Source organism: Sphaerodactylus townsendi, linkage group LG03, assembly GCF_021028975.2.
Source record: "Sphaerodactylus townsendi isolate TG3544 linkage group LG03, MPM_Stown_v2.3, whole genome shotgun sequence".
NCBI classification, from domain to species: domain Eukaryota; kingdom Metazoa; phylum Chordata; class Lepidosauria; order Squamata; family Sphaerodactylidae; genus Sphaerodactylus; species Sphaerodactylus townsendi.
In genome coordinates, this window is record NC_059427.1 from 111,900,655 (window position 1) to 111,911,407 (window position 10,753).

The window sequence follows — 10,753 nt, forward strand, 5'->3', positions numbered from 1 at the left end:
GTAACCCCCCCCAAAAAAACCCTTCTGGACAAACCAGCAGTCAACATTTTCATCTCATGTAAGAGCTGCCTCTAATGTTATTATCTCAAATCAGGATTGAGCAGGGTGCTACAACCTTGGCTCCAGAGTAGAAAGCAGATGGGTGGAACTTCCCTCCTCTCCCCATCTGTGATGAGTTTCCCAAAGTCATCGCTTGGGCACTTCTTTTTAGAAAACTGAAATGTTAGCAATTGTGATGAATTTTCCAGGCCTTGTTCAGGCCTTGTTCTAGCAGGACCAAGGGTAGCTCTCATGCATGTTCATCCAACTACAGCCAATGGCTCTCAGCTGCCACTTGCTTCCTGGGCTACACATGGCAAGATCATTTACCCACTATATGAAGCAAGCCGTTCGCTGCAGTTGTGTTATTTTGCCTCTTGTAGAAATCAAAAGGCCAGATTACAAAAAGGAACTTGTCACAGTCCTCCAATCCTTCTTAGTTCTGCCACTAATGCATGTGGCAAAACTATGAAGCGCAGCAGAATGTCTGCAGACATTGTTTTCCAGTTCCCAAAGGTGGATTCCGCATGGGCCAAAAACAGCGGTGTGAAAACAGTGTGAAAACAGTGTAAACCCCTTTATGCTGTTTTAAACCCTTTTACATCATTTTCACACCACTTTTTTTTTGGCCCATGAGGAATCCGCCAAAGGGACAGGAAATTCTCCCTGAAAGGTACAACCAGATCACTGATCCCATCTCTGTGGAAACCTACCCTGGGACATGGTCAATCAGGCAAATGCCTATTTAGCTTAAAAGCCAGTGAGAGAATTGCAGAATCTTGCACACAAAGTAGAGGGCTTTGGAGAGGTGCATGGCAGGCTTAGGACTTCTGGACAGGTCAGAGCAGCAGGAACTTTAACTGCTATCAGCCTCCCTGAGTGTCTGGTATAATGGGAGGACTTACCTCTTGTTATCTACCATGAGCTCTGGAGGAAAAGGAGTAACGTTGTACTCCGGTTTAATGGTATCTTTCCCTCCTGCTCATCTAAAGTTCATGGAGCCCACTTTTGGAGTTTGTAGTCAGAGCTTTGTTGCAAGATTTGCACAGCTTTTGGTTGGTAAGTAATTGTAGAATGTGTGACTCCAGTCTTGTAAAATGTTACATTTCTAGCAATGACTGTGCCATTTCCCCCCATTGGGTCATTATACTGCACCTGACTACAATTCCCCTCCTGGCAGGAGGTGGGTATGGTAGTTTGTGTTCCACCTCATCCCTTCACACACACACACACACACACACACACGTCTTGTAAGTTGACCTGGGAATCCACAGCCTGTTATTTTAGTTAGACATCTGGGGATATTTTTTGGTTTGGCTTGGATGGAACAGAATTCAATAAGGAGAGGCCAGCTGCATTCCTTTCCAGCTGAGAGGGAAGAATCGGGTTTCTCTGGGATAGGAGATGTATCTTGGAGTAGTGAGGTTAGTCCTCTTTCCTATTTGAAAGGGTTTTGGTGAAGTTTCCCAGTTCTGTATATAAATGTCCGATGCCATATCTTTCCCTGAACTGCTGTTATTAAATGAAGACTTTTGCTCACCTAGAAGTTTTTTTTCTTGAATGGACCCCTGACAGTTTGACAGGACTGGGAAACCATGCCAATCCCCCCCCCCCCTGGTTCAAATAGGAAAGAGAATTATGGTCAAGTCCGGTATGTGTTGGGGATGAAGGGTCGATTCCAAAGGTGGTGGAGGAGCCAGATGTGTACCTGTGGTCACAGCTATTGGCCATTCCTGCAGACTCAGCCATCATGGCTGCAGGCACCTGTGAAGAGGAGGTGATGTGCTAGGGTTATGTCCAAGTTCATGGAGTCCTGAGCAACTTACCAGGTTGATGTGATGGACTGGGATCTGCAATGTTTGGAAGAGGAGAACAAGATACTTCGGAGGGAGTTGGGGGAGTATAATGAGGTGTGAGGAAGATGACGAGACAGAAGGAGGTCCTGCTTTTGCAACAACCCCCACTGCCACTCATACTCTTGGTGCAGCCGCTGCTGAGGCCCACTGGGTGGGTGCTGCACCAGCCAGTTCCCTCATTAGGAGTGATAATTCAGCCTGTTTCCCTGCTGCTGCCCATCCAGCAGCCACCAAGAGGGGGTCCACCACTGCTCAGAGGCCCCCAGGGAGGATCTGGGTTAGGGTTAGGGTGGCAGTTGATGGGGCCAATGAGAAGCTCCTGTATTTCTTAATGGAAGCAATGGGATTCATAGAAGACTGGGGCCATGTAATGTGCTCGCCTTCTCGTTGGAGGTGAGCCGAGTTCATTACATGGGGGAACTTCTGAAGCAGCTGCTTGGTTCATAGACTTTTTTGAAGCAGGGGTCTCAGAACATTGGAACTTGGACCAGTTCATGTTGGCTCTGTAATACCCATGTCAAGATCTCATGCAGGAAGAGAAAGCTTGCATGCAGCTACAGTGCCTGAAACAGGGGTCCCGTTCAGTGGTGGATTATGCTACAGAATCCAGGTGCTTGGCCACTGAGTGAGATGATGTTTGTGAATGTGTTTAAATGGGGGAGTGAATGGGGAAGTGCTACAGTGGGCCCTGATCCAGAACAATCCTGACACTCTGATAGACTGGATCCAGTTGGCAGGAGATACCAAGAGGCGACTCCATGCTGTGAAATGCTCGAAACACTGACAAGGAGTCCCAACTCGAACCAGGCTGCTTTGTATGGATGACAGGGCTTTGAATGTCAGTTCTACAACTAACTAGTACCTTTTGACCCTAATCAAAGATTCATTGGGCTGTCTGTCTAAAGGGACAGTATTTACCAAGTTGGTTTTTAGGGAAGCTTATTACAGAGTCTGAATAAAGGAAGGGGATGGATGACTTTCAACATACCTTTAGGAACTTTCTCCTACAAAGAAATGCTGTTTGGCCTGAGTGGTGCCCCAAGAGTCTTCATGAGCTTGGTTAATGAGGTGTAGCACAACCGCTTATACCGGTAGTACAAATGGGTGGTGGTCTATCTGGATAATGTTCTCATTTATATGGAGACTCTGGAGGAACAGGTGCAGTTGGTACGCTCAGTCCTGGGCAAGTGATTAGAAAACTCTCTATGTGAACTTGTGCGAGCTTCACACAGACTGTTTAGATTTCCTGGGGAACTGCATGTCGGGCCAGGCATCAAGATGGACCCACATAAAGTGAAGGCAGTGTTGGGCTGAATATCCCCTTGCACAAGCATTTTTTGGGTTCTGTAATTTCCATTGCAATTTTTCACCCCTCACTGACTTGCTAAAAACCAAGGGAAGACCTGCCCAGACCAGAACAGCGGGGAAGGTGGTTAGCATGGACTACAGAATGTCAAAAGGCTTTTGAAGTTTTTGAGGAGTTAAACTATTCTGAGCTATTCTTAAGCATGCTGACCTGCCAGGCCTCCTGTGGTACATGTAGATGTGAGTGATATTGCCATGGGGGCCACAATCCTGCAATGAGGAAAGGATGGGAAACTCAACCCTTGTGCCTATTTATCGAAAAAGTTTTCAGACGCTGAATGGATTTGGGCTGTCTAGAAGAAAGAGGTAGGTGCCATTAAGGTAGCCTTAGCAACCTGGAGGCACTGGCTAGAGGAAGCCTCTTGTCTGTTTGATGTGTGGACTGATCACAAGAACTTGCAAGCATTGAGGTTCCCCCGTTGTTTAAATGCTAAACAGCTTTGGTGGGCTGAGTTCTTTTCAAAATTCAATTTTACGCTGAATTGCCTTCTGGGGAAAACAAAATTTTGTGGCTGATGCCTTGACCTTCAACATAAAGCTGGAGGGAGGAGGTAGTGGAAACGGTCTTCACCCCAAACAAGCTGGGGCTGGGGGTTATCACTCTTGCTAGCAGGCAATCTCCTACAGGAAAGGGGGAGGGGGTGGAATGGGTAGTTTCCCAGGACAGGGCCCCTCCCTCTTTTGCAACAGCTGCATCAAGAACAACTTGAGGGAGACCTGGAAGTCACACTGCTTAAAGAAACACTGAGTAAAAGGGATAGACTTTTTGCCAGTCTGTGCCTTGTAGGCCTCTTTGACCTTGGCCAACACCTTCCTTTTTTGCACAAGCAGGAGTTGGTCAAGTGCCATGATTCCAAAGGTGCTGGCCATTTCACTTTTGTAAAAACATTACATTTAACCCACAGGCAATTTTGGTGGAAGACCATGCACAAAGACGCAAAGGATTATGTGCACGGGTGTTTCATGTGTCTCATGGCCAAGAGAGCATCAGGAAAACCCGAGGGTCTTCTGAAGCCTTTGGAAACCCCACAGAGACCCTGGGCGATAATCTCCATGGATTTTATCACCGATCTGCCCCTCAGCCAGAGGAAAAGGGTTATTTGGGTTACTGTGAATACCTTTTCAAAGCAAGCCCATTTTGTGTCTTTGTCCCAGGTCCCTATAGCAAAGAGATTAAGTAAACTGTTTGTGCAATATGTGTATCGCTTACATTCAGTTCCCAGTACGATAGTTAGTGACAGAGGCACACAGTTTGTATCTTGGTTCTAGCATTGGTTTCCTGGCACTGTTAGGGATGGAGCAAGGATTAAGCTCCTCCCACTATCCTGAGACCGATGGACAAACGGAGAGAGTGACTCAGATACTAGAACAATACCTATGATGTTATATCAACTACCATTAAGATGATTGGGTAGATTTGCTACCTTTTGCAAAGTATGCTTATAATAACTCGGTATACCAAAGCACTGGGCATTCTTCCTTTCAAGTAGTTTATGGGCAGTAGGGCAAATAACTGCCACTACTGGAGGGAGGTGGTCCAAGGGCCCAAAGACTTGTAGCAATAGTTGAGCAATATTCAGATGCCTGGCCTCACATTCCCAAGATGTTGGCTAAGGCCAAAGAGGTCTACAAGGCACAAACTGGCAAAAAAAAATGCAAGGGGTTGTGATTCTGGGTGTGGGATTTGGTGTATATCTCCAAGTACCTGTGGTGTGTCCACCCAAGCCACAAATTGGAGCATTGCTACTTGAGGCTGTTCAAAGTGATTAATGAAGTAATTGTGGAGGTTGAGTTACCAAAAACGTATTGTTCCATATAGCCTGCGTTTCATTCCAGCCTCCTGAAGGAAGTGCCTTTGCCTGACCAGTGGCACTCTCAAACTGAGGTGTCCCCACCTGTCCCTGCCATGAAGTGGAACAAATTCTGGACTCTTGCTGGCACTGGGACTGCCTGCAATATTTAGTGGTCTGGAAACATTTTCCTGCAAGGGAGAATGCAAGGGTGGACATTGCTCATGTGAAGGCCCTCGCCTAATCCACCAGTTCCATCAGGCTTATCCCCTTTGCTTGAGACTGGGTTGAGGAGGGGGTCATCTTAGGAGGGGCCAAATGCCATGTTTAGTCATATACTGGGTGTGACCATAATTCTCCTCCTGGCAGGAGGTGGGTATGGGAGTTTGTGGGTGCCCCCCCCCCACCTCATATGTTGTGCCTGGGAATCCATAGCTTGTTGTTTTAGTTAGACGCTTGGAGTTATTTCCTGTGTTGGCTTAAATGGAACAGACCGTGATAAGGAGAGGACAGCCACATTCCTTTCCAGCAGAGGGAAGAATCGGGTTTCTCTGGGATAGGAGATGTAGCTTGGAGTAGGGAAGTGAGTCCTCTTTCCTATTTGAAAGGGTTTTGGTGAAGTTTCCCAGTTCTGTCAATAAACGTCCGATGCCATATCTTTCCCTGAACTGCTGTTACTAAATAAAGACTTTTGCTCACATGGAAATGCTTTTCTTGAACAGACCGGGGTCCTGACAGTTAATGGGAAAATATAGTTCACATTTGAAAATTTGAGAAATATGAGGAATTCCTAGCACATGATCAGGCGTTGGCTAAATTGGTATAGGTAGGTAGCTATTTATCTATTGGGTACATGTTTGTGTGTAGGCACACCAGAACAAAGGGCAAACGAGATGTAATGGGTTCTTCATGTCTGCAATGGGGACACCACCACTGTTTTAAAGCAATTTAAAAATGCCATGGAGACCCAATCCTGATAAGGTTCATAGCATGGAGAGCTGGAAGCTGTTGTTCTCCACCACACACAAATCTTTTCAAAGGCAGAGACTGCCACCCCATCCCATCACTGCTATTTTGGGCACTTGAAAAAGTGTGCAGAGGATGAAGAAATGAGCCTGCTGCACTGTCGACCAAATCAGCATTGGGTTGCCATGGCATTTTTAAAATAATGCAAAATGGTGGCAGTGCTCACAGGTAAGACTGTGGATGTTGTCATGTCTAGTTTGGTCCTACATGTACTTGTGTGCATGGTTAAAGCTTCTGCTGATAAAGATTAAAGGCTGCCAAATTCTTTGCACTTCTACTTTGTTTTGATACTGAACACATCCATATTGATGGTGAGGGAAAAGGGAGGGACATAAAACAAAACAAAAAAATCAAAGATATTCTAAGCTGGAGTCTAATTGTGTTGCTTTTGTGTCTTTGGAAGACGCCCCTCCCAGCCTTGTTTGTTTTTTAGGGGATGGTGCTTTCATATTGACTTTCCAGGATAGACAAAGACTACAAATAATGGCTCATATGACACTACAAATAATGGGACTACAAATAATGGCTCATATGACACTGGGATATGGGGGGATGGATCCTTCTCCCAGCATACCCCACTTTAAAATAAATTGGACAGGGTTATATTCACCAAGAGGTGGTGTACAGAGAATTAAAGGTCATCTGGTATCAAGACAGGCTCAGCTTGGACAATATGCATTGTGCTTTAGCCTGGACAATTGGGATATGGATATTGTATTAATTCAGCAGAACCATTCAAACCCCCACTACCCCTTTTAAGAAGTAGGCACTCTCCAGTTTTAGTCTCAGCTCTTTTCTTGATGATATCTAGCATGGAATTTGCCTTTTTAATTGCTGCATGATTCTGAGTTGACTTCTTCAGCAAGCTATGCATCACAACCCAAAGTATGTCATGCCAATTCAGACCTCATTGATGTATATGCAAAACTTGGGATTTTTTTTGGTTTTGCCGTGATATGCATCACTTTACACTTATAGAAAATTTCATCTGCCATTCAGTTATCCATCCACCCAGTCTGGAGCAAAGGCCGGGAGCAAGGACCTGGTAGTTCAAGCTGATTTCCCATTTGCCCATGGTGATCAGGCAACCAGTTAATCAACAAGCTGTTCAGATATTTGTGTGTATTTGCAAGAACAGGGTACATGCAGCCATAAGAAAGTGACTGACAGCTGATGAGGGACAAGCTGGGATTCATCTCTTGCTGGGAAACTTTTGCTCTGTGTGTAGCAAAGGTTTTTTTCTTGGGTGGGGGACAGGAGTCAACTCCCAGCTGATCAGCAGGAAGTCAGACTTTTCTGATCTCAAATCCTTGAAACACTGGCCCTTTCCACACGGGCCTAATACGGCAGCCCGGGGATGGCAGAAACGCTGTCCCCAGGGAGCCATTCGCACAGGGGGCGCAGCTGCTTTGCAGCCGCGCCGCCCGAGCGGCGCGAAGCTACCATTTTCCTACCTCGCTCCCTGAGTGAGGTTTACGGAAAACGGCGGCTTTGAGCCGCTGCCGTACGAACGGCAGCAGCTCGAAGGCACCTTCCCTCCCACCATGTCCGGTCAGCCTACCTGCTCTGCGGCCCTCCGGCGCATCGCCAAGGCCTGGGGACACGCCCCCTCTGCCCTGCGACTCTGGAGCGGTCACGCAGGGCAGGGGGCGTGTCCCCTGGCCTCGGCAACACGCCGGAGGGCCGCAGAGCAGGTAGGTCGACTGGACGACGGCGCAACGCAGCGCTGTCGTCCTGGTAGGTTCTGGGACCGTTCATGTGAACAGTCCCAGAGGGGTTGGGTTGGCGTCATGTACGCCGACCCAACCCCTACCGTGGCCATGCGGAAACGGCCACTGCTTCCTCTAAGACATGCCAAAATGTAGCAAATTGGGGGGGGGGTGATCAGAAGCCCAGCTGACTTCCCTTTTCTTCTCCCCCACCACAAGGACTGCAGAGAAGATAAGCAAGCTCTTTCCTCCTTTTTGCAATGCGAGAGCTCAGAAGTATTGTTGAAATCCTTTACCTCTTGGACAGGAGGGAAGAGAAAATAGCTTTCCTTTTTGCAATTTCACTGTGTAGCTATTTTGCTGAGGGGAGTAGTGGATCTGAACCCACAATCTGCTGTTATTTGGCTCAGGGGTGGCCTTAGTAATTCCAGGACCCTGGAAAAGTCCAGGATGGTGACTCAGAATCATTTCCACAACCCCAGCTGAGGCCAGCCTAGTTTGTCCAGCTTCTTCCCTGAAGCCTCTGCCACTTGCCATGATTTCAGGGATTGCAGAGAGACCAACAGCTGTGGGGGGGGGGGGACTCCAGCACAGCCCCATCAAGTATGGGGCCCATGGCAGCTGTCCTGGTTGTTCTTTGGCTAGGTTGACCCCTGAATTGGCTTCTGACAAAAAAGACAGTTGTGAACTTCTTAGCAGCTGTTTGAGTTATTGGATGCAATCCAAACTCGCCTGATCACGAGCTTCAAAAAAGGTATCTTTAAGTGCCAAACAGATTCACTGAGAAATTCACAGCATCAGTGGTTTGGAGAGGTCCCTTTGGAACTCCGCACAATTACCTTGTGTTTGTTTATCAACCTGAATAATTTTGTTTCATCTACAAACTCCACTACCTTACTGTTCACCTCTTATTCCAGGTTATGAATATATAAACAGACCAAGTTCCAACACAGAAACCTGGGAGCCCCCATTATTCACCTCCATCCTCTGCAAAAAAACCCCTGTTCATCTATTTGCTTCATTTTTAGCTAGTACCAGTCGATAAAAGAATATACTATACTATCCCATGAATGTTTAATTTACTCAGAAGCCTTTGATGAGGTATACTGTGAAATATTTTTTGCAAGTCCAAGTACACAGTATCGGTCAGGTAACCTCAGTCTATATGTTTGTTGATTTGAAGAATTGTAAGAGGTTGGTGAAAGAGGACTTCCATTTACTGAAGCCATGCTGATTCCTCTTCAGCAAATCTCATTCTTCTACATATGTAACAATTCTATCTATCTAGAATAATCCTTCCCACTGATTCTTGGAGCAGATGTTTAGTTAACCAGTGTATAGTTTCCTGGCATCCCCCCCCCCCCCTTAAAAAAACATTTTAAAAAGCAGTGTGATGTTGGCTATTTTTCTACTCAAAGTAATATTGGGTATTTTCCAAGCTTGATATTAATAAAAATTATATATTTTTGTTAGAAAATCAGTAATTTAATTTATTAGACAAGAATTCATGGATATATACCGTGGAGACCTCATGATTTGCTAGTTTTTAGTTTGTCAAATAACCCTTGAACATGCTCTTAGAAACCTCTATTGCCTCAGTTTCTCAGACATCCTCCTTGAGATTGGGTTCCTGCCCAATATCTTCCACAATGAAGACAGTGGTCTAAAGCTGCTTGCTTAGACCCAGTATGTGACAGAAACAGTGAACATTCAAGCACATAGCAACTGCATAACCATAAAGAGATGAATTAAGGTCTGAGCACTTGGGAGCAGAGTCAACTCACCACCCTAGTGAGCCAGTGGTGATTTGGGATCCCAAACTGGCAGGAGCTGGTGATGTAGGAGGAGGTGACGGCAGATGCATGTCTCCTCTCATGTCACTGCTGCCTCAGGTCTATCTAAGACGGGCTACGCAGAAAGCACTTTCTTCAGCTCTTGTAGTGGGGGAAGGGGGAGGGTTGACAACTTTCAGGTGGTAGATCTCCTGGGGTTACAACTGATAAAATGGTCATTTTGGAAGATGGATCCTATAGCATTATACCCAATTGAAGTCACTCTCTCTCCAAACCTCACCCTCCTCAGACTCCCCCCCCCCCAAAAAAAATCTTCAGGTATTTCTCAACCCAGAGTTGGCAATCTAGGAAGGCATGGCTTACTAGCACGAGTTGGCCCTATTTGAGGGGAAGATGGAGGAATCACTTCTAAGGTAATTTTAATATCCTTTGCCTTTGTCTTCTCTTCCTTTTCCTGCAGGTGTTAATCCCTTGAGCCTCTAAAACTGGTTGTCATGGAAATCCAGTCAAAAGGCATGGAGGAAGGAGAGAAGTCTCCGGAACACAAGGACTTGCTGCCCAGCCAAACAGCCAGCACCTTGTGCATCAGCTCACGCAGTGAGTCCGTCTGGAATGCTGCCCCCCGAAACAAGTGGGATATTTACCACAAGCCAATTATCATACTGTCAGTAGGAGGCGCTGTTTTCCTCTTTGGTGTGGCTATCACCAGCCTGACCTGCTTCACAGCATCAAAAGTTGCAAATATAACCAAAGAAGCTTTTAAACTGTGTGGGCCAGCTTTCCTGTCACTTGGTCTCATGCTGGTGGTGTGTGGGCTTGTCTGGATCCCCATCATCCGCAAAAAGTTGAGGCAGAGACAGAAGTACCATTTCCTCCAGAGTATTAAATCATTCTTCTTCAATCGCTGAAGGCAGCTCAAAGTCAGCAGCCAAGTGAAGAGAATCACGTCACCAGGGCAAAACCCTGCCTTTTTCTACAGATCTGCAATTTATCAACACTGCTCTTAAAGGCAATCCAGTCCTACAATGCCCTCATCCTGTGCCTGTGTTTGTATATATGCAGGATTCATCCATCTCCAGGCAAAGGTACAAGTGGGTGACTTTGGCCCATCGGTTGCAAATACATTTCATATTTTCTAGAAGGACCTTCTGTTACAACAGGAAGAGCTCAAATCA

General features: G+C 46.3%; 1 protein-coding gene across 1 annotated transcript; it reads left to right on the forward strand.

Annotated features, from left to right (window-relative positions):
* The first annotated feature begins 10,072 nt into the window (after positions 1–10,072).
* PIRT (phosphoinositide interacting regulator of transient receptor potential channels) lies at positions 10,073–10,501 on the forward strand. The gene has a single exon (XM_048491395.1). It carries the CDS (start codon positions 10,073–10,075, stop codon positions 10,484–10,486), a length of 414 nt encoding a protein of 137 aa, XP_048347352.1. The 3' UTR covers positions 10,487–10,501.
* Positions 10,502–10,753: the final 252 nt, after the last annotated feature.